We start from the raw sequence: 26,942 nt of genomic DNA on the forward strand, positions 1-26,942 counted from the left end.
TCCTTGGATCAGGAGAGTAGGTTTCCGAGATCCGTGATGACATTCACAAACCGTTTTCCTCATGTCGAGTCAAATAGCTCAAAAAGTCTGTATTCATGGAATCCACCAACAAAATGAGGCCCATGGAAATCTAATCTTGGTAGCCATGGATGGTACACTCAAGATTTCCAATTCTAAATGCTTGAAGCACACAGACTTGTCCCAGGTTCATTGTCCGCAGCTGGCCATTGTTTCGAACAAGGCAATCAAATAGAAATCAGTTGAAAAGAAATGGTCGACGAGAACACCTGGTGCAAGACAATGTTTGTACCGGCAGAAGTTCCGATATTCGTATTATCACTCGTCATAGGTGGCCCGAGTTTTGAACCTTTTCTAGGTTGACTACGTCTACATGTCCTTCTCTGCATCTGCACTAGATTATCGTGATACTGTGTATCAACGTTGGGCATTGTAGTGTCAAACTGCTGCAACAGACCTGGAGTACTTGTCCAAGGACTAACTAGAAACTGATGATCTTGCCCCGCCATGGGCCGCCATGCCTGTGACTGAGCTGTAGCCTTGACTCTTTGCTAAAGCTTTGATTCTTGTTGCAGGATCATGGCTTTGGTGTTTACACGTCACACAGTATAAACGACCGGTTAAAGACGAGAAATGGAAATGATAGAACTTTGATACGGTATTTCAAGTAATTCCCAGTAGACACTGTCACTCATTTCCACTGATTCCCGTCTGTTCCCGGAATTTGAGCCCTCCAAGTTGTGCGCAGCCATTGTAAATTGAATGAGTGGACCCACCACTTACTCGGCTAGCTTGAAACTCCTTGCAAACGCCCTTTGAAGCCGGGAACAACACTCGAGGAACACAAATTTGCAATTTTACATTCAATCAAAAACATCATCATCAAGTTCTTCTTCTGTTTCCAACCACCATCACCATCACCATCATCACAGCAACAGCAACAGCAACAGCAACAGCGACAGCAACAGCAACAGCAACAATAGCGACAGCAACAGCAACAACAGCAACAGCACGATGCCTTTGCCGTACAAGAGCTTTGGCATGCAGCCGCCCGTGGAGAAGAGCAAGCTGGACCAGAGTCTGGACGAGATTTCTGGTCGTAATGAAAAGTTTATGAAGGACCGTGGCATCGTTAGAAAGCGACGCCAGCAGGACCTGGAGGACGACGACGACGACGTCGAAGAAATCGTCAGGGATGACGGCCCGGCCGCATCCCGAGAGATTGCAAAGCGTCCACGGATCGAGGCCGTGAACCATTCGGACGTTGTAAGGATCACGCGTGGAGGACAACCCCGGGCCATGTTCCTCAAGCATGATCCCATGGCCATGGACTGGGAGACCCACGGCCCCCTTGCCATGGAAGCCAGTGCTAGCACTGGCGAAAATGTCGTCAAACAAGTTGCCGGCGCTATTGAGCGCAACAAAGCCATGCACAATGGCGTATTTCAGCCAATGATGACCTACACTCGTGTCATCACCAAATACGACAGGCGACAGCGAGAGAAGCTCCTGGAGCAGGGTGGTCCTTCCGCGGAGGAGGTCTTGCGTGAGAGACGGGCTCGGCTGCTGCAGGCCGAGGAACAAGGCTCTCAAAGAGCTCCTGAGCCCGTTGCTCAGCGTCCTGCCCATGGCAATGGCCATGGGCAGACGGGTCGCCAGAACTCTGGCAGTGGCCAGAGATCTGGTGGCAGGTCCAATTCCCGGCCCGCCAATATGGGCGCCAAGCGTCAACTCCCGGCTGTTCCCCAGTCCCAGAGCCGCTGGGCAAAGCCAGTGGTCTCCAAGGAGGACCTGGACGCGGACATGGATGACTGGCGTCAGGCAGCAGGCCTCGACACGCCCACGGATTCGAGAAGGCCCGACGATGGCAGCCTCGACTATGAGCAGTAAATGTCTCGGATGTTTACTCTGATTTGCTTTGGTTTTGTCTTCTGGACTGGTCGTTTGGTCGTTTTTTGATTTGGGTTTGAAAATTGCTTCCGCCACGCGCAATCTGGCGAGAAGCTGCTGCCACAAGCAGCGAGGGTGACATGCACAATGCCCTGCAAGGCATTCACAACGAGGATTGGGTGCCAATGGTCTGTTACTGGTATTTGAGGCTGGAATGCGTTGTTCTAGATATGACTATTAATTGAAATGAATGCCTCATTGTCGTGATTACATGTAAAGTGACAACATCAAGGACTCATGCAACAAGCAAAATTTGTGAGTACAAAATCTGTCATGTCGTTGAACACTCTGGTATAAAGAGAGCAATGAAATGAAATTTCAATAAAAGAGCCGTTACCTAGTGCAGATTGCAAGGGAAAGCCGGGAAATTCCCCAACAGCCACTGTAGATTAATGGGAATCAGAAACTCTAGGTGCCAGCTTGCCCCCAGATTACCTGGCTGTAGGGCATTTTGTTTTGCACCTCGGTCACTCCAGCAAGCCCAAGATCTGACACGACAAACCGGCTCAGGTCAGAAGCATCTTTGTCCCAACAACACCTGAATTTTGCAGCATTGACCACGATTCAAACCACACGCATCATTTCCCCATCATTTCGACTTCATCAACCGCCAAGATCACCATCATGGATCCTAGAAGCCCCGGCGCAAACTCGAGAGAGTCTCTGGCCAATTTTGATGGGCTCAGAGACATTCGCAATCTGTACAAGGACGAAGGATTGCAAGCCGCCGCTCTCGGGATGCAGTTTCCCATCCCATACTACGATCATCGACCCCAGCACCTGGGCATGAATGGCCTGGATGTCATGGTCGTCCTTATCCGCCACCTGTATCGGCACATGGTTGCTGAAGACCGAGAAAAGGTTGCCGAGGACGAAGAGGAGAACCCGTTGTTGCGCCTGGCATGGTGCATGTTTGACAAGGATCGAGAAACTGCCAAGAGGCAAGACGATGTGCGCGAAGATATTATGCGCTGGTTGAGAAAGGAGCATCGTGTGCACCCAAGCCTGGCGTTTGAGGATCTGGCAGAGAGCCGAATCATGGTAGAGACCATGTTTTCCAAGCCTCCATTCCTCCTTTACCATCCCATTGTCCCGTGCAAGGCGCGGGCAGATGGTCATGAGTGGAAGCCAACGCGATTCCATCCAAAGGATAATGCCGCATCAAGCCTAGTCACGTGGGATGGCCATGGTGACTTGGGAGAATTCATTAGCAACGAAATGTTTGGTATTCAGAACGACGACCGAGGCAACAACTACTACTACACGTTTGATCAGCCTACATTCATCCGCGTGCAATACACCAATGTCAACAACACCAAGACATACAAGGACCTTGCCGAGATTTGCGTCGAGAACAAGTTGGTACACGAGGACGGGTCCTTGATTCCAACTTGGGACAAGGGAATGGACGATCCCAGGGACAATTGGGTCCGAATCAATTACCGGCTGATTGCTGCTGTGCGAGCAAGGGATCCGAATACACCCAAGGATCGAGACTTTATTCGACGATGGCATATCTCGGGCAAGCCTTTGCTTGATCCGGAAGAGTCGTCTTTTTCCAGCCAGCAATGGAAGATTGGCTCCGGCAATGGGACATATGTGCTTTACTATTGCATGCTACCAGAAACGCACCGACGCCCATTGGCAGCTGGAGAACTGCCAGAGCAGACCATTCGGGATCGAAGCTTGAAAGCAAACTTTGACCGCATGTCGAGTGCGGTCAGGAATGCCAGCAAGGAGGCAGAGAGCCAGTAGAGTTGAGGATTGCATCGAGATTTGTCTTGAGGCGAGACTTGTGAGGAAGCATTGAAAGATGTCTGGTTGATAGTCTACACAGGAGCTGAAGAGCTAGATACCTACGCAAGTGATCTGCGTTGGGTCTGCATATGTCAGGACGACAAATATTAATACATTCGTGACCACTGTCCTCTTGCCTCCTTGATCTCGAGTTGAATGTGACTGATACGCTACCTCTTGATGAACAGTGCAACCGCCACAATGTGGCCACGCATTTCAAGACGGTCCAGCCCGAAGAAACCTCATGCATGTGATTGAATCGCTTTGAATGCTTGCTCCAGCTGATACAGAATGCCTACACCAACACCTCATGCCATGTAGATGATATTCGCACTCTAGCCGACTAATACTCGACCAACTAGCACTGACCAGCTCTCGGCCGTGTTCATTGAAATGTAGTAGACTTTTGCATGACCGTAATAGTAGGATTGACTGGATGGGCAGCGGACATGACTAGACTCCCAGCGATGATCCAGTATGGCGGTCAACACGTTGATCAGGCTTGGACGGGGAGAATCAATCAGGAATGAATCACGGGCCACAAGAACAGTGATGGTATCATTGCCTGATGAAATATTGCAGAAATACTACATACAAATCCGTCAGTACGTGAATTTATATGGTATACCGCTTCGCCAGTACGTACGTACTGTTGAACCGTATGGCCCACCAAAACTTTGTACTAAAGCAAGAGTACGTGATTTTGGTGGGGGCTACGGTTCAAGAGTACGTGTGTACTGGCTAAGCGGCATACCATATAAAATTTTGTACTAAAGGAAGAGTACGTAATTTTAGGTGCACCCACGACTCAAGAGTACACGTGTACTGGCAAGGTGATTTACCATATAAAATCACGTACTGTCGCAAGAGTACAAAAAATTAGGTGCATCTACGGTTCAACAGTACACATGTACTGGCGAAGCGATGCACCATACAAAATCATGTACTAAAGAATGTGTACTATGAAATCAAGGAATTTTTCCATTTGTATTCACGTCGCCATCACCAGGAGTGTCCCGGCGCAATACTACCTTGCACATGAGCATGCCACGGTCCCATTCGCCCACTATACATTGTGCATCGGGTCCAGACCTGCTGATATCAGTGTGAACCCGAGGCCTAAGGCATGTTTGGTCCTCGAGTCTCATTTTAAAGTTGATTATACAGACTTGGCAAGCCACAGATCAAACAAATGCTTCACGGGAATGTATTCAGCTCATCGTCGTAGACGCTCCATGTTTTCAATCCCTTGGACCGTCGGTGATCCGGCATGGCTGGAACACTGGAGTCATGATTCTCGAATCCTGGGACCTATCCTTCACCGTATGAATAGTCGGATACCCGCTCTTCCAAGATGCATGCACCGATCGCGGTATTGGTTTGATGGCGCAGTATCCGAGAACGATCCTCATGCCTTGGCATTTGGCCGATTCATCGAGGTCCTCCTAGGATTTTCTACTTTGGCGAGTCCCAATCTTTGATTTCCTTGTACACGAGCATGTAAAGCGGTCGTGCATACACAAATGGTTGCCATGACCCCACGTGGCGCATCACCGTGATGACAATATCTGATGCACATTTGAATCCGCGATAAGCTGGTCAGTGGCTACGCCCTGATTCAGTTGTCCTTGTGGCAGATTGTCTAGTCAAACACCAAGACCCGACATGCATGGTATACTATAGTCACCCGAGCAAACAAGAATGGATTGAGAGAGCCTGTGAAAGCTTTCCAAGCTGGCTCACCAGATGCAAAGGGCAGTTGGAGCTGACAATGCCTCACAAATGATATGTGCTGCGTACCGAATAGTCTCCAAGCCTTGCCATGGTAGTCGATCCATAGGTCTGGTATCTGGCAGCATGGCACTGGCTACGGACCTGAGATGCGGACATTTGAAGTCTACAGACCAAGATAGGTGATTGTCTTGCTGTCAACTGATCGGGTTGGAGGATGTTCGTCTAGTAGATGTTCAGTTTGGTGGATGGTCACTTTGGTAGATGGTCACGTTGATATCAACTCTGCTGCGTCCCAGAAGACATTCAGACCGATGCTGTAGATGCCTCGGTTCTCTGCCACTCGTTCATTTCCATGACCTCGGAGCAATAAAGGCGCAGCACTGATTGTGCGAATGGATACTGGACAAGAAGCCAAGTCACCGGACGACTAGGACATGATGGAAACTATACAATGCTGCAAACAGAGTACGTCGCATCCCTAGTGCTCATTCAGACATGAAAACAAGTCAAGGCATGTCAGACGTGGCGCTGGAAAGACGTGCTACATCCCATCCAGCCAAGTGTCACTAGATGGCGATCCTTGAGCATGATTCTTGTCACCATCGTGAGTTTCCCGGACCAGGAGGTTTGCAACCAAACTTTTCCTGGACGTCTCTGTTCAGATACAGAGCCGTACAGCGATGATGGCGACGACGGGACAGTGTCTGCATTCAACAGTGGTTGTAGAGCATGGCTGAAGCCTATGGAGGTCAGTGGGTATAGAACCCTTGTAATTTCTCTTGAAATTGGCATATAGATTCTTTAGTACAAGAATTCTGCAGTGCTGACGACTAGCCAGTACACACGTACTGTTGAACCGTATAGCCCACCAAAATCTTGTACTAAAGCAAGAGTACGTCAAATTGTATGGTGGTCCCGCTTAGCCAGTACACGTGTACTGCTGAACCGTGAACCCCACCAAAATCTTGTACTGCCGCTTTAGTACAAAATTTTATATGGTAGTCCCGCTTAGCTAGTACATGCGTACTGCTGGACCGTGGCCCCTACCAAAATCTTGTACTGCCGCTTCAGTACAAGAATTCTGCAGTGCTCACGACTAGCCAGTACACGCGTACTGTTGAACCGTGGCGCCCACCAAAATCACGTACTAGAGAATCTATATGCACTTTTGCAGTGCTTTTTTCATTTCATGTCTTGGTAAATGTCTGGCAGATGCCCAGGAGGCATTATTCTTCCAATGCGCTATTGTAGGAGCATGCATTTGTGACCATGGGTCCATGTCGCCTCCGTCAGCCCGCGCATCATGATCGTGAGCTGATGGACACTGCATGCCGCTCTGTACACTTGAACCACGCGACCTACCACATTCCCTCGTGGACTTGATTGATATGCTCTTGTATGGCCCTCCTTGAGATGCAAGACTTGATCACTTTCAACTAGAATATTCACACTTGAAGCCGATAGATGTGTCACGGAGTATTGGTGGACGCCCGACTGGGAACAGTACTTTTACCGGACAGAATATTGTGCCCTCTGCCAGCTTTCAGTAAAAGGTCCGTGCCAAAACCCGAGGTTGCCATGGACTTGATGTCAGATGCAAGATCCGCGAGTCATGTTTGCGCAAGTTGAGCATTCAAGCGAGTGTCGATCATGATGGCCTCGCATCGGAGTTGACGCTGCGCCATAAGTGTAGAGACTCATGGGCTAAGATGCTCAAGGGTCTGCGCTGTCGAAACTGGAACACGGACACATCATACTGGCAGATTCACTTGGGCAGTAAACTACAACCTCTGTACAAAGCACTGTCGAATCCATGCCAGCTCGACAGCAGGCCAAATCCTGTCCACTGGCTCGACAAAGTGCAGTAGATGCTGCGGTCTTGCTGTAATTGTGTGCTAAATTAGAGTCGAGATTGAAGATATTTGTAACGTGATGAATCCCCAGAGACCTTGACCACTACACGCCTTGAGGTCGGGAAAATGAGTGCGTTGGGATTGTATTGTAAACAGTGGTGGTCGACAGTATCCATGTGCATTCAAATCTGTACAAAGCACTGTCGAATCCAAGACACCAGGCAAAGCAACAAGACTGTTTTACGTGAATACAGAAATTCATTATGGACTTTTAATACATTCTCGAGGTCAATGAATCGTTGCTTTGTTTTGGACTTTTCATGCCTGGGTTACGTGCAACTGGATCGTGGATTGGCAGAAATCTGGATCATGAAATTCACTGTTCAGTAGGGAGGTATTGCATTGATGCCATGGTAAATCAGATTCAATCTAGCTTCATTATACAAGCATGGTCAAGTCATCCGACCGTTTTCTTTGACCAAGTCAGAGCATGATTAATCGAATATCTTGATAAATCCTCCCATCTGAGCCTCTCTGTCGGCCTGCTTCTTCTTCTCGGCATCCTCCTTTTCGGCCTCGGGTTCATCTTGGTGGCTTCTGCTGTCGCCGTGCGACTCGTGCGAGACATTGACCGAGGCTGAGCCATTTCCGGACTGATTGTTTGAAGAGCCAAAGGCAAGGCCGCGGGCAAAGCCCTGATCGTAACCACGGGCAAAACCGCTCGTGAAACCGCGTTCAAACTCGCCATCACCACCGTTACCACGAACACGACCACGACCACGAACAAGACCACGGCCACGAACAAGACCACGGCCACGAACAAGACCACGGCCACGAACAAGACCACGGCCACGAACAAGACCACGACCACGACCGAAACTGTGGCCAAAAGAGTTGCCAGCCTGACGACCAGCCTGAATACCATTCTGGTCATTGCCAGAATTCTGGCGAGCTGCTTGCTCACCAGCAACGGGCTGAGGAGCAGCCTCAATAGCGGGCAGAGCCGCATTGCCATTGCCCACGGCAGCAAAGATTTCGTCCGTCCCAAGTCGCTTCGCATTCGAGCGGGCCCTTATTTCCTCCTTGGTGAGGGGTTTGCGATTCATCGACGCCATGAAGCCCATATTTCCTGCAAGGTTCAGGTCAAAGACGTTGCGAGCATGCTCTCCAGTACGGTGTATCAGCTTGGAGATTTGCGAAAACGATTTGTTCTCCATGCGCGGAACCTTGGCGAGCTCGAGAGAGCCATTGGCTGAGCCAGGCTCTCCATGGGCCTCCTCGGCGCGTTCGCTGAACCGGCGCTTCCTAGCTTCTTGTCGGCTGTTAAACCTGCCCACTCTTTGATCGGGGCTCTCGTCCAGGTTCTTGACGGCGGGATCCTTTTGCGGAACGACGGCTTTGTTGGTGCTTTGGTCAGACATTTCAATGTGTTGACCGTTGTTGTTGCGATGATGGGATGGTGATGGGATGTGTGTGTGTGTGTGTGTGTGTGTAACAAGTAGAAAGAGATGTAAACGTGGGAAAAGTTTGCAGAATGCGTCGAGTGAAAGTTGACTGGGTGGATGCCTTGACACTGGTTGCAAAAACAAATTCGGGCGTTTGCATTCAAGCTTTTCAACGCCACCCGATAAACTGCCATGCCTAGGAGGCCAGCTCGGTCAAGTTGAACCAAAGAATTCCCTGCATACTAGGCACTAAAAGGTGTTCTTGATTTGGGACCGTTGTTTGAACTTTTCCTTCAACACCATCAAGCATACCCATCCAGCGCCAGCACCGACATACCAACGGCGCATCGCGAAGACGAGTGCCAGTCAACAAGCCATACAACCATTGTATCAGTAACACCATCAAGAGATTTCGAAAAATTCGTGTTCGGATCATACTGAACTACTTTGCCCTCAGACCTTGATCTACCTGGACGAAATGCAATGCATCGACGACCAATGGGTTGGAGCATTTGAAATGACACCGGGACTGGGCTTTCAGTGAGGACTCTGCGTCTCAGCATCACCACAACAGGCTTCCTAGGCTGCCTCGGGGCGCATCAAAGCTCACCTTGAACGGACCTTTGACAGTGGTGTCTGGATGTGCAGTGACGCGTCTACCGACCTGGACCTCACAGACTCGCTACCGCCTTGGGGCTCGGCAAAGCTCACCTTGAACGGACTTTTGACAGTAGTGTCTGGAAGGGCATGTTGAAATAAGAGCCTTCATTTCGAGCTGTATGCTCCACTACAAATTATACCTTTTCTTTACTCCCATAGATACGTACAGATGCTCAACCAACTGATCTTCACTAGCCATGACCTCGTTCATCTGAACATTCCAAAGCTGTAAATATAGGAATATACGCTCCCAAGAGGCAGTGACTCTTGTCCAACATTGAACCGTCCTTTACTTTGCTCGGTACGGCCAGGACGGCCACGTAGAAATTTGCCCACAAAGGAAACAATCCACGGAACCGTCACTGTCCGATTATAAGTTAATCTTCAGAGAAACCAATTGAAGTGCTCCATATTCATCCTTCACGTCTAATTGGAAATCGTCAATGTCTTGTGTCGATCCAACAAGTACACAAGAGCTGGATAAAATCCCGAGAGATCCTCGGGCGGCGACCTTTCTTTCAAAGTCTCCAATTTGGCGGGAACCGTCTGGCTCTCCAGGTCAAAGGGCATGTGACCGAACGCCATGTAGTCCCAAGTCCGACCATGTCATGTTAATCTGCTCGTCGGCCGCGGCCGCCCTCTGCTCGCGAGCCAATTGCTTTTGTGCCCGGGTACCGCTGATAGCTCCCCTAGTGCCGTGGGCAGGGGCGTCGCTCAACATTGAAGCGGGCATCTTAGGCTCGACGATTTTGGATCGGAACTTTTTGGCTAGGGTCTATCCCATCTGAGATTGCTTCAAAGGGAGGAAGACGTAGATCAGAGCCATTGTGGCAAAAATGAACAGGTTTAGAAAGCCACAGAAAGAGACATCTAGCCAAAGGCGCTCTCGCAGGAGCCGGAATCTCTGCCTTGGTCTCCAGTCGACGTGGTCGCGAGGGTGACCTAAGACACCAAGTCCTGAATGGAATGCTCATGACAAGACTAAAGGAAATTTTAATAAATACGAAATCGCTTCCGAATTCCCTTTTCGATGACCACTCGCTTATCCCCTTAATATACGTATTAATCAAGGTGGTGCTTTCTTATTCTCGGCCTGCAGCTCGGGCTGCGTCTCAGCTTGTGTCTCGGCTTGGACCTCGACCTGCGATCCGGTTTGTGTCTGTTGCTCCTGCTGCTGCCTTTGGCGCTGTTGGCGCTGGAAGATTAATAAGCCACTTAGAAATGTGCGATTCAGATGGACGCTCAAGTGCCATCGTGCAAGTTTGTGGGCAAACGGGTATTGAGGGCCACTCTTGAGTTTGTCCGTCTTGTTGGACTCGGTGTTCGTGAAGAGGAGGTCGGTGTGATAGAGGCGCATGACGAAACAATGTGAGCCGACGGCATTGAGTCAAGCGGACAGACTGTCGCCCGCATCACCGAGTCACCAAGCCCAGTCTTGGCAAATAAAGTTGGCGACTTGGCCAATGAGGTGGTCTCGTCTTTGCAGCATGTATCTCAGAAGTGGTCCAAGTCAGTTCCCGATTACTCTTCCTCCAGAGTTCGAAATTGAGAGAAGCCCATTGTGTGATTAGGATGGAAGCCAATTGCGAGACGATAGTGAGATGGGGAACAAAAACCAAACCAAACCAACCCCCACCTAAGACGGACAGCCGTAAGGCTGTGGCCTTTATGTGGTTTTTGATCAAATAGCATATAAAATCTCAAAATATGTGGAAACAGTCTTGATTGAGAAAACGATGGATGATGATCCTGTATGCTAAACGCAACGAAAAACAAAGGCTTATAAGTCCCGAAGGGACTTATAGAGCCACTCTAAGCTAAGCCTCCACAGCCACTTTTAGTGGGCATCTCCAGCGCCCCCACATCAATAGAAGTATTCCAGAAACATCCGAGGCTCTAGAGCTGATCGTAGGAGTGGCCGATATGCCGTGGACAATAGTCGAAGCATTCGAGGGGTGTTTGACGAGTAGTTTTGCAGACGTCAAGTTCATCCGATACGATGCGTTCCCACTTGAATTCCTGAAATCGTGCAAAACTACGAACCTTGGAGTGAACCAAGTCGCAGTTTTAATGGGAGACTTGTTCTTCTTTGCCCTTGAACTTGTATCAATGACTGGTTCACTTAGGGTCAACTATTCGTGGGTTATACATGGCCTTTACAACGCCACGCTCACGGCCCTGTACCTGCAAACTCAAGAGTAATACGTAATTCTATCATCTATCAAGCTATACATACTTTTGATCGGTATTAGCAAAGATCCAGAAATATTCTGCGCTCGTCTTGGGCTCCAGCAGAATATCCTGCTCCCCTTGTGGAGCTCGCATGCGATAAACATCGCCTTCCCATACACACTGGCTGCTTGTTACAAGCCTGAGAGATCGATCACGGGGGCAAACAACCAGAATTCCTTCGCGGAGTTGTCCGCCAAACCCCATGAAACCCATTCCAAGAGTGGGCAAAAACATGCTCTGGCGACTTGGTTCTTCCAGTCCCACAAGTTGTGAAGCCATTGCATCGCAACCATTTTTGATGGCGTCATAAACTGGCGCACAGTAACAGCTAGACACCAAATCACGGACCTTGTCACACAAGGACTGCGTTGGATGGTCCGGCCACCTGTCGCTCAAAACCGTGGCAACTTGCCAAAGGGGAATCAGGTAAAAGTGGTCAAACGTGTGCTGGGTAACATGACGTTGCTCAGATTCGGCCAAGCATTTTTCAAGCACCAGGATAACCAGATTGACTGGCGGGGACGCCTCTTCTGCCAGAGACTTGGTCAACATGCCAAGGAGATGAATGTGGCAGTTGTTGAATTCAGTCTTTAAAAGACCCGAAAAGAGCTGCCCACAGAGAGACGTCACTGAGCTCGGGGCGGGCTTCTCACCCACCGGGTCATCCGAGGTCCACGGGGGGAGAATAACCCAAGGTTTTTCGCCCGCCAAAGGTTGTGCATTCCCACAAGTGTGTTTAGCCAGGCTGTTGACGAATGGCACCCATGATGCCACGTCAGCGCTTGACTTGAACTCGGTAGCAAAAGATACAGCTAAACCCTCTGTTAGTATGACCTTTTGCGCCTCGAGGTCCTGGATGCGACCAGAGTTGACTCGAGCCAGATCCGCGCCCTTGCGCGCATTAGCTGTCAGGTCCGTAACCTTTTGACGCAGGCTGTTGACGGTCTCGTCTGCCTTGTCAAGAGATTGCTTGCTTGACTGGAGCTCGGCCTCCTTTCTGAAAAGTTCGGCCTGCGTCCCCGAAAGTTCCCTCTGCGTCCCCGAAAGTTCCGTCTGCTTTCCCGAAAGTTCGGCCTGCTTCCGGGAAAGTTCGGTCTCCTTCCGGAAAAGTTCAGTTTGCTTACCGGAAAGTTCACTTTGCTTCCCGGAAAGTTCGGCCTCCTTCTGGGAAAGCTCGGTCTTGAGCCCCTCAACCTGCCGTGCCTTTTCTAGCAAGTCTTGTTCCGCCTTGCCACTGAGCTTCTGCATCGCTTGTGCTTGCTCTGATTTCAACTGCTCAACAGCATTTGCATGACTAGATTCAAGAGCCTTCATGTCTTCCTCCAGGCGTTTCTTGTCTTGATCCCTAGATGCAACATTAGCTGTCAACGACGTAATGGTCTCGGTCTTCTCAGCACTGGTATGATTCAATGCATCGATACTGTTGTTGGCTGTTGTCTTTTCAGTCTCCAAAGACGCAATGGCCCTGTCCTTGTTAGCCATCAATGCCTGATTAGATTCCACTTGACCTCGTAACGACTTGATAGTCTCGGTCCTGATCTGGCCCAGGTTCTCCATGGCTTGCAGCAAGCCATTGGCAGACACCCAAACTTCTTCCAGGTTCTCTCTTCTTTCAGACAACCGAGCAATATTGCGTAACAAATTGGTATTATAACCCTGCAAAATGGCCAATTCGGCCTGTCTGGCGTCGTATCGACCTTGCAAATCGCCGAGGCTAGTCATTGTCGCAGCTCTCGAAGCCTTGACACTCGACAGTCTAGCTGCTACAAGACTGATTTTCTTCTTTCTCGCATCGAGTAACAATTTGCGGGACTTGATAGTCTTTCGCAAAGACTCAATGGTCCTGCCCTTGAGCTTGGTCACTCTCTTGCTCGATGAAATCCTGCCGCGTAGGAAACCGATCGTCTTCTTGTGGGCATTGACGGCCCCCTGACTGGACTGGACCTCTTTCTCCAAGGAGTCGATCAATTCAACCTTTTCCTGAATTTCTGCATTCTTGGCTCTAATGACGTCCTTTTTAGAGTCAATGGTTGTCTTTAACGTGTTGATAAACTTATCCTTTGTTGTAATAGTCACGTCCCCGTCTTTAATCGTAGCCTTTTGAGTTGCAATCTTCTCCTTCAAGGAATTGATATACTTGTCCTTTGTTGTAATGGTCACATCCCTGTCTTGAATGGTGGCCTTTTGAGATGCAATCTCCTCCTTCAACGTGTTGATAGACGTATCCTTTGTTGTAAGAGTCACAACCCCGTCTTTAATCGTAGCCTTTTGAGTTGCAATCTTTTCCTTCAACGTGTTGATATACTTGTCCTTTGTTTTAATAATCAGATCCCTGTCTTCAATGGTAGCCTTTTGAGATGCAATCTCCTCCTTCAACGTGTTGATGTTCTCCTTCAAGGACTTGATGATCTGGCCCTTTTCTTGAATGATTGTCTGCTCGGCATTGTAAAGCGAGATAGTAGACTCGCGATCTGCCTTGGCAGCCACGGTCCGGCTCTCTGCATGCCTCAACTGCGTATTGAGGTCCTCGACTTCTTTCTCATGTCGACTTTCGAGGTCCTCGACTTCTTTCTCATGTTGACTTTTGAGTCTTTCAATTGCTCTCTCATGCTGATTATCGACATCTTCGGCCTCGGCCTCGAGTCTTTCAATTGCTCTCTCATGCTGATTATCGGCATCTCTGGCCTCGGCCTCGAGTCTTTCAATGGTTTTGTCCCGTCTCTCAATCATTTTCTTGAGCGGCGTCGTCATCTCTTCCCTGACATTCATGGGCACGAGCCTCTTGATATATTCCGGCAGCTCAGCCGGCAAGGTGGTACGAGAAGTGGTGACAAGCAATGCTTTGTGGTATATTTCCTCTTGAATCTGGTAGGCCTCCCACCTGATCCGAAACCAGTTGCCATCATTCTCGGCAACCTCTTGGAGAGCTTGTGTGCCTTCTTTGATATACTGTAGCTCCTTTTTCCAAGCTTCCAGGCGGCTTGACAGGGCCTGTGTATGATTTGCCTTTTCTTGGCACAATTTTCGTGCCTCCTCTTGATACTTGGGCAAGTCTGTACTTCTGGCCTGGCCGTCTTGCACAGACTTTACAGCTGCATCGAGCAGTAGGCGTCCCTCCTCTAATTTGGCGGCAATCGCCTCCAGCTCGCGTCTCTGCTTCTCAAGCTCGTCCATTGTGAATTGCGTCGTATGATGATCTTTATTGGATTTTGTTGAATGTGCGGATTGTGTCTTTTCCAGGGCATCTACCTGGCACCAGCTCGAGCTAACATAATTGAGTTGTGGGGCTACTGGCTCATTTGTCGGGGAATTTCCCGTGTTCCCCGCATTCAGGGCTCTAATCCCCTAATCCATTCACTAGCTGTCGCCAAACAGTGAGTACCTTTCAGCGGGTTAGACTACTACTGCGCAGTAGGGCATGAACTATCCCTCCGAGGCAACAATTGATTCTGAAATAATCTTGCAGTCTCGCCTCTGCTCAAGTCACGCCCGTGTGCTAACCATTGATTCAGTCGCTTTGAATGAGAAACGCTGAATCTATCACATATTGACGATCCAAGCCCGCAAATATTGACTTTTGAATACGGCTCGTCCTTGAAAAGTAAACAGTTTCTATCCCAGGCATTTCCTTCCATGCTGTAGCGGCTGAATGATGCGAGGCTCTTGAGCCAAAAACTCAATTACAAGGCATGAAACCAGCCGTAACATTGCAAATCATGTGCCGGCACCAGTACCGCGTGCGGTTTGAATTGTGCAGAGACATGGGAGTATTATTCTGCGCGTAAATTGGCCGAGTTGAATACGGGCTCGCGAGTTGACTCTGGAGCATCCGTGACGGATCATGTCCTTTGCAGACACCTTGGTTACTCTTGAAGCAGTCCAACACGGACAACTGACAGTATGTTTAAAACCAAAGGGCTATACCAGCTTCTGACGGCCAGTGGCGAATGTCTGTATACCCATCTGCCTCCAAAGAACAAGTATTTAAACCTACGATTGAATATGAAATCATGGCAAGGCTGCTTAGATCTTTGATCAGGGCTGTATTTTATCCATTGCTCTTGTTTACTCAGTGGGTCTCGACAAGAGATTCATGATTCCCTACTAGATGTGAAGGATGTGCGAATCGCACCCAGTATGGAGCAAATCATCCAGTCTGTTTCTCTGAAGCTGTAGCTCAAAGATTAATTGCCAATGGGACTGACTCCGAGGCTCTGACCGGGCATCATTGGGTATTGAGTGCATATCCATATTACTGGAGCAAGTTCGTTTTCAGAGGATGCCTCAACAACGTCAATATAAGCCCAAGACATTTTCATCAACCTCGGGAAATGTGAATATGACTAAATAAGCTCCAAGATCCCTCAGCTCCATGATTGAGAACTGGAACTCGAGATGTAGAATTCGCCAAGAGGTTACAAGCTATACTGCAACAATAGTTGCACAGCATCCAGCAGGCACTCGGCACCGGTAAAGACAGTCTTGCGCAAATGCAGTCGCTTTCCATGTTACCCTGGAAACTATGCAATGGAAGCTTCATGTATAGAACCACAAGTACGGCTATACAGAAAAGGTGAGTTGTCGGCCTCTGCCATATCCTCCTGCCCATCATTGATGGACTTGCTCATCAAGTCAAAGGGCTTAAAAGCCTGCAAAGTTGCAGTTCAGCAGCGGGTCATGGATGCGGAACCAAAGGTCGGAAACATCATGGAGCTCTTGCAGCAGCAGGAGGCGACCTTGGTCAGAGGCCGAGCCTTGCTCTCTGATTCTACGACATTTGATCGTGACATTGAAAAAGCGCAGCAGGAGACTGCCAAAGTCAAGAGCTAGCGCCTCGATTCTTGTCAATTAGTGTCCCTAAATCCTGCTGAACTGGTTCATCATAACCTCATCAAGGCTGATTATGCCACGAGGACTCTACTGGTTGATACACAGGCGCTGCTAGGTGTCACCCTAATCAAGTGTTTGCCATTGTGCAGCATTTAGCAGAGCATAATGACCCCAAGCAGAGTCGCTAGAGTCACGACAGAATAACCCGAGAGTTGTCTTGGGTATGGTCCGAACAAGGTGTAATGAGAAAAAGCTTTCCTCAAAGCGCATGATATCCAAGAAAGCTCTTTATTGTAAGGTGTTGAGATGAAAAGTCAATGACCAAGTGCTTTCAGTAGTCTAGCATATAACCGAGGATGTGATGACAAGACGAGGCTGACCAAGCTTCCAGGATAAAGGCTTTCTTATAGGGGTACTGATTCCGATATTCAACATGATCAAAAGAGGATCCAAGCATTCAAAAAAGATCATGAGCGTACAAGCAGGCGATTCTTGGTCAGCCATCAACAGAAGCGGTATATCAAGACGTTGAAAGCTAAAATGAGTAACCTAGTCAGAGCTTGAGTCGGCAAACTATTGTGGTCCAAGACCGGATGCCTCTGTCATGGAGTCTGCACGCAGGCAACTATGCGTCATTCTAGGAAATGGTAGGTTGGCTTTTCTACACCCAATCACTTATCCTTGTGTCATTGTTGGGTAACTGTTTGTAGAGATTCTTGTGCAATCTTGGCACGTAACACTCTAATAAATTGAGTCATTGACTCTTGATAAAACGAGCTCCAGCCCTGGTACTTGCCTTTCCACTGCATTCTCATCTAGACTGGAAGCCAACAGGATGCGAAACGAATTCCGCGGGACTTGAACCTTCTTGACATTCTTCGCCCATGTCGTACGAGTGAAATGTCCTCTTATTCACAGAGCATTGCCATTAAATACCATGATAGAGATTTATTGCACGCCGATGCAAACATCAAGGAGTCCGGCATGCACAAAGACCAACATGGGTACAATCCCCGGACTCTGGACCTTGAATACTCATCGATTTTCCAAGACTTTGGTAGATGACTTGTGTCAGAACCACAGGGTGTACCGTGGGGTTCACCAAGTGCCTATTCGGGGAACCCGCTGGCGTGGGATCACGGCCATGCTTAGCCGTCCCTGCAAAGGAACTCACTATAGCTGCCCAGTTACTTGCGATTGGGCAGGCTTTTGCTTTCTATATCAGACATTGCCGTCTCCTCGACGACCGAGGAATCTCCTTGAGCCATGGTTCTCGTTCTTGATGATGGCGGTGGCAGTGGTTGGCAGTAGTGTTGTAGCGTGCTTGTTATGATGCAGCGTGCTTGTTTTGAATACACCTACGGCTGCCATTCCATCACTCTTACTCGCCCTCCGGTTCTTACAATTTGGTATCCGAATCATTCTGATATAATACACAACGCCAGTATCGCGTTGAAATGGGTAACTTGTCATTCACCATGGTACCATACTGGGCTATCAACTTCCAGCATGACCCTGCAGGCCAGAAACAGAAGCTCTCCCTTTGATTGAGCCCACCGAGCCTGCAGTTGAGCCTGGTTCACATCCCGCCTGTTGCCGGTCATCCAGGCCAGGAGACTCAGAGTCAGAGCTCGAGGCTAATGTATCAGAGTCCAACATGCACCGACCACGCAGCATACATTCAAGCTGCTCATGGAGCCGGCAAGAGCACCAGTCTCTGGACAATGAGACAGACTCGATAGTCGCGTATTTCAAGATGACATTTCATGAGCGGTCCTGTTTAAACATATCCGACGCAATTTTCAGTCTTTGGCATCCCAATATCACGAGCCAGATGATTATGCGCAACATCCGTCAATCCAAGGTGCCTTTGTGCTTTGCTCAGTTTATGCAACGATGAAATGGAGTCCATACTCACTTGCCTCTGCGACAAAATGGTGTACTTGTGGCAATGACTTGAGAATTCTGGACGACAAACTCCTTGGACGTGCAGAGCAGTCCAAGGGACCGGGCATTCATCAAAATTCAAGAGTGGCTAAAAGTCACAGTGTCTGACGGCTGAGAATTGAATCCATTCGAGGTCGCGATGAGAATATGAGTCGATTTTGAAATTGCTCGGTACCATCCGCATCCCGACAAAGTTGCTTTCCTCAACCACCAAGACGCGATAGTTCCATGGCTACGCGAGACGTGCCTGTGATTGCAAAGGACATGGCATCTTCTGTTGAATCTGCCATGTCTATAAATAGCAATGGCTTGATTAAAGTCTGCCGATGCATCTGTCGAGGACTATTACGCTTCATTCCATATCTTTAGATTACAAGAACAGCATGAACAACGCAGGACCAAGTCTCGAATGTTCCAAACCCATTGGCCGGGTAAATCAAAACATGGATTCTACCGTGGCGACTTTTTGAATAACATCTTTGGAGTTCCTCGGCCTCTTGTCGCTACCAACCCTATAGCAGACGTTTGCCCTTGGAATCAGCGGTTGCAACATGTCTCCTGTTGTAAGAGATGAAAAGTCGGCATTTGCACATGCCAAAGTACAGCTCATCATGTCTAGATATTGCAAGCAGTGGACTGTACTTGGCCATCTAGATATCGTCCAGACCGTACATTTCACGGAGAGTCTCGCGGGCAGGACAGCCCGTCCGTTCCAAGGAACAGCGAGCCCTCTACCGCGCACATCTCGCAAAGGACGCCGCTGCAGCCCATCAGTACCAGCTCCTCCCCGATGACCTTCCCATGAAAGGTGTTTCACCCCTGCACAGATTGAACATGGTCATTCACCGCCAATGTCTGCTGGGCTCGTTTAATAAGCGATCCATTGACATTATAGCCTCAGAGGACAATGTCTCCCTCTACCTAACGCTTGAGGACATTGAGGCCGCTGAGGCCGCTCAGAAGACTAGAACATCAGCCGAATCATACCAGGGCACACCGGCAACCGTAGGCTCCCACGAGAAGGGCAATCGCAAGGCCGCAAAGGCAAAGGGCAACCCTGTTTTGGGTGTCAGGAATTCCGGAAGCAGAACAAGCCTGTCGACGGTGAACAGGGAACCAAATACGTTTACCCCGCTCCACGCTTCAAGGGCATCGAGGATGTCAAGCCCAAGGACAAGGATGACAAGAAGGACGGCGATGATGGCAAGGGAAACCGTCCCAATGATGATGACAAGGAAACCCGTTCCAACGACCCTGACGAAGTCGATGGCGATGAGAACGATTCTGACATTAGCATTGGAGACCTGAACACGATGTTCGCTTGATCAACGATCATCGATGGTTCACGACAGGATAGTGAGCACGGAAAGGCTCACGGAAAAGAAAAGGAATGGTTTCACGAAGGATGGCTGCTGGGAAATAATGGATACTTGGCCATCTTTACCATTCGTTCTATGCGATCATCGAGAGGCTCCCTTGTTGACCCCAACCATTGACTTTCAGTGTACCGTTACTCTAAACTACAATAACATCTGTCAAGATGGAATCAGGCCATGGGCGATTGATTCAGTGCGTCAACGATTACGCTTATATTTAGTGGACGTGGAGCCGTAATGTAAAAGGCTAGGCCTCAATATCAACAGCAGTGGCCACAATTCAACAGTGAATATACATCCCCAGTTTGGAGCGGTGATCACCACAAGAGAGGAAGCTGTCAGTAATGATATAATGGCAGCCACGCACCTTGATTCTTTTGCATTCACTGGCTTTGAAGTTTAAGCTCATTCTCGATAATTGTCACGCGGCTTTATATACTCACACTAATACTTTTACTATAATGTCCGGGCGAGCATCTCCTCCGCCGGTAATCCCGTTACCGACCTTGCCTATCGTATAAAGACGACGATGCCGAGGAGCTGGCAAGTACACGCAACACATGTTGACCACACTCGCGCCTTACACCACCGACCGCGCCGAATTCCGAGGTTACATGGAATCCGATCCCCTGGACAGCCGTTGACCCGGACACGGGCGACTCGTTTGTGCACCGCGGCCGCTGCAGGCAACCTCGCGGCCCTCGACAGCGTGTCGCACTGGCCTGCTGGCAGGTGTCGGGGGCTTTGTAGCAACAGAGTGAATGATCCAGATGATGGTGACAATAGGGGTTGTATGTATTCAAGACTGATCTCTACCTCCCAAATCATCTGCTGTGATCCTACTCTTAATCTCCAGAGCGCTGCCGGTGCTCTAGAGCAGCTCCGGCAACGACCTTTCCCTGAACTACACTTGGTTTCCCGCTATAGCCTCACTGTCAAATCGTGCCTGACAGCAGGACTCTATCAATAAAGAAAGGTCATGGGATGCCGAGTTCAAGGGTGACCCTTGTCGACTATCAAGTCCCTCTTCCTTATTTGATTCTTCCTCTGGCACAACTGGCAAATATTCTTCTCTTCAATTCCAGCCAATGTTGTTCACATGGTGCAACTTTCTTGGTCGGAATCATGGGTGCTGCAAACTCTACTTAAGTCCAGACCTCAGCTGGGCTCAGACAATTTCAGGAGACTGCGCCGGATCGCCAGTTTGTTTGATCAGGACGAGGCAGAGCTTCAACCTATCGAACCTGAATCGCGAGGTTAGAGGAGCTATCCAATCACCAGAGTTCCCTCCTAGACCAAGTTCTCAGCTCAAAACCACTACCCTAAGACGGGCGCAATCTGGGGCCAGTAAACCATGCAGCCAAGGCACGAAAAGCGCAAAACGCAGCCAATCCAGGACTAAAGTGATACCACTGATCCTGATGTATACGAAGATGAGGCGTCAATCACTGATGACGGCCCGGATTCCAACTTTCAGGGCAACAAGAGTGATGTCGCAGACGGTGATGCAGACAAACGCCTATTCTCACAGCGATTATAACGAGCCAAATATGCGGCTCCCTTCACTTGGCGACATCCAGAACCAGTGTGCGGATGTTGGACTCGGCAGGCAGTCAAAGGCCATGTTTGGGTGGCTCTTGGAGTATTGCTCAAGATTTTGCAGACTGGTGAGATTCATTCGTCGACGAATCTTGAAAAGGAGGCCTGGCTTGTGATTCAGATGGCGACCGCGAAGCAAATAGTCTATATTGCGGATGCATTAGACACCATAATAAGGCTCCCGCGGCTTACGAATCAGCACGTAGCAGAGATTGAGCTCGACAACCAGGAAATTGAGACGGTGGAATTCCAGTTGGCCCTCTGCTACATGAGTACCATTATATGCGTGGCCGCCGGATCCAACAAAGTCTGGGACTTGAAAACAAGAAAAAGACACAACTCGAAAGGGGCTTCATGCTACATCTACCTTTCTTCCCGTAGATACAGATACTCACCCAATTCATCACTTTACGTACTATAACCTCGTTCATCTAAACACTCCCAAACGGCCAACGCTGCCACGAATCACTCAACGGCTTCAGCAATATCCGTGGTGAGAAGCTCAGAATGCAAGAATCGGCCTGGAGGTCAAAAAGACAAAGCAGTGGCTCGAGGTTGTCCTGCTCCATTCAAGGGACTTGATCCGCCGGCCCCTAGAGCACGAGATTATCGTGAGGACATTCGAGTCGGAAGAGGAGTTGTTGGGCGTAGCCCAACACTATGACTAAGCATATAACTAAGCATCGCAACGCCTTGGTGTTGCTATAAAAGGATTGGCCGTATGCCAATCCATAGATAGGAATGCATGCTTCTACCACTCACCTCTCATGACCCATACAGTGCCCAACAGGAGTTCAGGGCCTGTCAATGAATCAGATACCTCAAGACCCCTTGAACGCCAAAGTCGACCGGCGCCGCATTCATAGCAACACGAAAGAAGATTTTACAAGTGAATACGAAGGAAAAAATGGTAATAGAAAAGAAATATCGAAAGAAAAATAAAAGAAAAGACATATCAAGGTAATAGAAAAGAAATATCAAGAAAAATAGTAATAGAAAAGAAACATTAAAGAATAATAGAAATATCAAAAGAAAAAATGCAATAGAGAAAGGTTTTGGAAAGAAATCTAATAAAAGAATCGAAAAGTCTTTCATCTTTAGAGAAAAGTTCTCTCTTATTAATTCTATTGGCAAATCTACTCGTCCGATTCACTATCCTGTCCCTCGGACTGATCTTCTTCTTCTTCTTCATCCATCAACCGACTGAACAAATCCATTGCACTGGGTCCGTCTGGAGACGGGGGCTTCCCCACGAGTCGATATTCAAGCTCGTGATCACCTGATCTTCGAACCTGGAAACACTCTTCGTGCTTGTGTTGAGGGCAAGACTTGTTGTCACCCTCGATCCAAGCCAGGCGCCAAAGGCGCCCACGTTCCATCATGCCCATTAGGCAAACCCACTCGTTAGTACGAGCGTGTAGCCCAAGGTCCGTCATAAAGAAACGCGTCTGTTCACTTGACGCCGCACTAATACAAAGTAGAAGCATTGCCGCGCCCACCGGTATGGGCCGGGAATCTGCCGACTTTATGGCTGTGTAAGTGTTCAAAAAGTCGCAAACCTCTTGGACCATACGCAACCATTGCCGCTTGTCCTTGTCTGCCTCACTCATTGGTTTCTTGACGGCTTGGGCTTGGGGTGGCGACATTTCGCGATCCCGCTTGGCCATGGGTTGTGGGGTCTGTACTTTCTGTGGCACGGCTTCAGGAGCCGACTCCTGGCTCCGAGACGCACCGGCTGCTTGAGATACCTGGCTCCGAGACGCACTGGAAGCCGACTCTTGGCCCCGAGAAGCACCCGGAGCCGACAACTGGCTCTGAGATGCACCCGGAGCCGACTCTTGGCTCCGAGACGCACCGGCTTGAGACATGCGGTTCCTTTCGTGCTCCAGAAACTGTTTTGTAAATTCCAGCAACTTGTCAGAGCTCAGGTTATTCCTTGCTATAGCACCTTGCTCTGATAGCTTGGCTAACCCGAGCTGCTGCCGGAGTTCATCCACCGTCGCCTGAATCGGTTGCAGACGCTCCTCAAGTCTGACTCGAGCCATGCTCTCAGTCAGCTTTTCCTGGTCTAGGGTCGCGATTCTGTCTCGAAGACTTTGGATCTCATCCTCGTGCTTTGCCTTTTCACGATTGGCATTGTCGAGGATGATTTGATTCACACCCTCCAAAGTCGTCTTGAAACGCGAATCGCGCTCATCTTGGCGTACCTTGGCTTCTGATACCAAGCGATTCTGCTCGTCAATCTCTGCCTGTTGACGGGCAATGTTTGCATTGTCGCTCGCAATCTTTTCTTCTCCGCGAGCGACGACTGCCAAACTCTCTTGAATCTTCCGACGCTCAACAGCCGCTGCTTCTTGTGCGGCTGCCACCTCGTCTCGCTCCGCTGCCACCAATGTCTGCATGGTGTCGAGTTCACCCTTGAACTCGGCATCCCGTAGTCTTTCTCTATTGATAGAGTCCTGCCAACATGCCAGTGCGGCGCGCTCATTACTGACAGCCTCCTCTCTTGTGGTGAGCTCTCGTCGTTCCGCGGCTAGGGTCTGCTGATCATGGACGACCTTTGCCCGCTCAGCTTGAATCTCTTCCTTTTCCTTGGACATGGCCGTGGCATGCTGTTGCCTCTCAAGTTCGGCTTGGTCCTTTTTGTGAGAGAATTCCTCCTCTTGACGCTTGATCTCATCTCTTGCGACTGTATTCTGCTGCCTCTCTTCTTCGATTGTCGCTTGAGAGGTACGAATAGTCTCCATGTCACTGTCGACTTGAGCCTTGTGGTCCAAAATCTGCTGTTGCTCACGTTCAACTTGATCCTTGTCGACAGCAAACTGCTGCTTTTGGGCTTCAAGTTGGTCCCTCTCCTTGACCAGCCTCTCTCCTTTGTCGTGTAACTCCGCCATTGATGCTTCCAGGTTCACCTTTTCAGAGGCAAAATACTGACGGAATGAGCCGAGCTCACTCTCGTATTCGTCGACAATACCTCTGAACTTGCCGACGTCATCATCAATGACTCTTGTCAGACGCTCCACTCCAGCCAAGAGGTATTGGCCGTCTGGCTGTGGCTGATTCTTCAAAGCAGCATCAACCATACCAGACAGGAGCCCCATGCGCCCCTTGAGTAATTCGACTTTACTCATCAGCCCATTGGCCGACTGCACCAGTGCCAACGCTGTATCCATGGACATTGTAGGTAATCTCGTAAAATTTCAAGGTAATATAATCGTCTCTGCATATAATTTTCTCCGCATAATCTTTCTTTACGAGGTTCAAAACTCGGGGAGTCCCAAAAGTTCCACTGGTGGTGCCAGCACTTTTACATGGGAAGGTGCGATACACGGACAGGGCACGCCCACCGACACACCTTGAAATTCTCCCACATTTTTCTCTCTACAAATCATTGAAAGAATTTCTCAAATCAAACTGAAATCGTCAGCATGGATGTAAATATCAAACCAATTCTTTCGGCAGCCATGCCTGTCCTGCCTACCCTCAGTCGCCGCATGGTGGAAGAAATCGACCATGGCGCAACGTACGGTAGTCTGTTCAAGACATTCAAGGAAATGGTCGAGGGGCTGTTGTTACGAGTGGACAGGGGCCCGCTCAGAGAAGCTCTGATGTTGCCCCAAAAGCATGAAAAGGAGTTCTTGGCAGTGTTCCATGCCATTAGTCGACCAGTCCTCCGCTCGTTGATCATGGGTCGACTTGCCTCGGACCTTTGGCACTCGGAATCCGAGAATTGGAAGCACGTATACGGTGAAAAGGGTGCTGGTACATATGCCCTGGCAATGTGCATCGACGGACGCCAGGGCAACTGGCTAACAAAGAGGGAGCTCATTCAAGTCATTGGCCATCTCAAGGACTATGCCAAGGCTTGTGTCTTGTTCCAGAGGCTGGTGGACGATCAAAACTCGTACAACAACCAGCCACTTGAAGATGAAGAGGTAGACTTCATGACCAAGGCCATGGAGATTGACAATACCTACGTGTCCCAAGAGACGGAGTGGCATCTCGACGTGGGAATAGATGATGCTTGCTCAGTCACCACTCACACAACCGTGGCCGATGGTACGCGGATCGCCGACTACCGGGCGCCACGGTTTGCATCCAGTGGTAGAGACCAACAGGTCAATATTAATGACCTATGCTCAATGTTGACTCGACGCTGTCGTCAGGTGCACGACCCAGACATTCAGCAAAAGTCGGTGCCCCTGCAGATTGGCTGCTCCGACAAGCTTGATCAGCGCATCAAGGACCACAACCCGGACATAACTAATCTCAGCAAGTCGTCCAAAGCCTGGGGTTTGCTTGTCTCGACTATTCGGTACATGGGCCACCGACCAAAGCTGGTGGCGGTGCCCATTGTCCGAGTGTGGACGTCGGAGCAAGTGGGTTTCTCGGAAATCCTTGTTCACGTCCTTGCCGGCTCTTTTCTCCGTGAAAGAGGATTAAATGTCCATCCTCCAGGTAAGCCAGCAAAACCAGACACTGACAAGAGACAGGAGAATATCAATCGGGACGGCAAGATTCACGTCTGGCTGGACAAGCCTTGGTTCCAGCAAAACTTGCGTTTTACGCTGGGAGCTGCCGAACCAGGCGTCATTCCTGCCTTGGACGCCAAGGTTGACGAGCTGCTGAGTCGTGAGCTCCTGGATGAGTACGAGAGGGTAGAGTCCGAGGTTGAGGCCAGTCGCGAGGCTTACGAAAGGGACAAGACGGCAGCCAAGAAGAGCCTCGAGGAATGGGAGAAGCTGAGAGATGAGATGGACCGATTTGACAACATGTATGGTGACATGTTGCATGAGGATTAGGAGATCGTTGGCCAATAGAGTTTATTGATAGTAATCATGTTAATTTCCTCCAATTGATGTATCTTTTTCCGGGAATTTCCCCCTGTTTCCCAGTCTTTTCTACACGGGTTAAACACCCACAGCAGTTGCTTGAGCGCGTAAACATGGCAAAGACACTACCTACCCTAGCATCAGTAACAGTACAAGAGTAAAAGGTTTGCACGGGAGGGATACTTGATCGTGGCTGGCAATAGGTCTTGAAACGATCGAGAACCCGGCATCAATATAATTTGCATTGCGATGACGTCGGTCGGCACGTACGTCTGCCCCGGAATCTAGAAGCCTTGACATGCTCGTTGCTTTTGCGCCTCTGTTGGGGGCTAAACCGCCACCACCCATAGAGCTTTTAGCGCGCTTACGGAGCACCAGAGAGCAAACTGTTGAAAAACCGCGATTTTAGCCTTAAACGCTCACTCCTCCGTGGCTATAATAAGAAAGTTATTATATAATAAATTATGATATTTAAAGGAGAAGAAAATTTTCTCTTTTTTTCTCTCTCTTTTCTTCTTCTTCTTCTTCTTTTTTGGGTTTTTTCCATTTTTCTTTTTTGTTGAAAAATCCCAAAAGGCGGGGAAAGACAAAGGGGGGTGGATTTTTGCTGCTGTAAATAGAGTGATTTTATCCAAATCTTGGTTTTTCAACAGTTTGCCCTCTGGGCAT

General features: G+C 49.2%; 8 protein-coding genes across 8 annotated transcripts; 4 read left to right on the forward strand and 4 right to left on the reverse strand.

The window, feature by feature from the left end:
* Positions 1–1,032: 1,032 nt before the first annotated feature.
* On the forward strand, positions 1,033–1,908 carry PFICI_14843 (uncharacterized protein; the record flags this gene model as incomplete). Its single annotated transcript, XM_007843424.1, has 1 exon — positions 1,033–1,908. The coding sequence occupies one exon, from the start codon at positions 1,033–1,035 to the stop codon at positions 1,906–1,908; it is 876 nt and encodes a 291-aa protein (XP_007841615.1).
* A 684-nt stretch (positions 1,909–2,592) lies between these two features.
* PFICI_14844 (uncharacterized protein) lies at positions 2,593–3,723 on the forward strand (the record flags this gene model as incomplete). Its single annotated transcript, XM_007843425.1, has 1 exon — positions 2,593–3,723. The coding sequence occupies one exon, from the start codon at positions 2,593–2,595 to the stop codon at positions 3,721–3,723; it is 1,131 nt and encodes a 376-aa protein (XP_007841616.1).
* A 4,123-nt stretch (positions 3,724–7,846) lies between these two features.
* Positions 7,847–8,773, reverse strand: PFICI_14845 (uncharacterized protein; the record flags this gene model as incomplete). The annotated part of the gene is made up of 1 exon (XM_007843426.1): positions 7,847–8,773. One exon carries the CDS (start codon positions 8,771–8,773, stop codon positions 7,847–7,849), a length of 927 nt encoding a protein of 308 aa, XP_007841617.1.
* Positions 8,774–10,523: 1,750 nt separating this feature from the next.
* On the reverse strand, positions 10,524–10,814 carry PFICI_14846 (uncharacterized protein; the record flags this gene model as incomplete). The annotated part of the gene is made up of 1 exon (XM_007843427.1): positions 10,524–10,814. One exon carries the CDS (start codon positions 10,812–10,814, stop codon positions 10,524–10,526), a length of 291 nt encoding a protein of 96 aa, XP_007841618.1.
* An 869-nt stretch (positions 10,815–11,683) lies between these two features.
* PFICI_14847 (uncharacterized protein) lies at positions 11,684–14,863 on the reverse strand (the record flags this gene model as incomplete). The annotated part of the gene is made up of 1 exon (XM_007843428.1): positions 11,684–14,863. One exon carries the CDS (start codon positions 14,861–14,863, stop codon positions 11,684–11,686), a length of 3,180 nt encoding a protein of 1,059 aa, XP_007841619.1.
* A 4,154-nt stretch (positions 14,864–19,017) lies between these two features.
* On the forward strand, positions 19,018–19,791 carry PFICI_14848 (uncharacterized protein; the record flags this gene model as incomplete). The annotated part of the gene is made up of 3 exons (XM_007843429.1): positions 19,018–19,065; positions 19,121–19,525; positions 19,579–19,791. 3 exons carry the CDS (start codon positions 19,018–19,020, stop codon positions 19,789–19,791), a joined length of 666 nt encoding a protein of 221 aa, XP_007841620.1.
* Positions 19,792–22,577: 2,786 nt separating this feature from the next.
* Positions 22,578–24,620, reverse strand: PFICI_14849 (uncharacterized protein; the record flags this gene model as incomplete). The annotated part of the gene is made up of 1 exon (XM_007843430.1): positions 22,578–24,620. One exon carries the CDS (start codon positions 24,618–24,620, stop codon positions 22,578–22,580), a length of 2,043 nt encoding a protein of 680 aa, XP_007841621.1.
* A 285-nt stretch (positions 24,621–24,905) lies between these two features.
* Positions 24,906–26,243, forward strand: PFICI_14850 (uncharacterized protein; the record flags this gene model as incomplete). Its single annotated transcript, XM_007843431.1, has 1 exon — positions 24,906–26,243. The coding sequence occupies one exon, from the start codon at positions 24,906–24,908 to the stop codon at positions 26,241–26,243; it is 1,338 nt and encodes a 445-aa protein (XP_007841622.1).
* Between the last annotated feature and the right edge of the window lie 699 nt (positions 26,244–26,942).

The sequence above is a fragment of the Pestalotiopsis fici genome (genome assembly GCF_000516985.1).
Source record: "Pestalotiopsis fici W106-1 unplaced genomic scaffold PFICI_Scf_14, whole genome shotgun sequence".
In the NCBI taxonomy this organism is placed as follows: Eukaryota; Fungi; Ascomycota; class Sordariomycetes; order Amphisphaeriales; family Sporocadaceae; genus Pestalotiopsis; species Pestalotiopsis fici.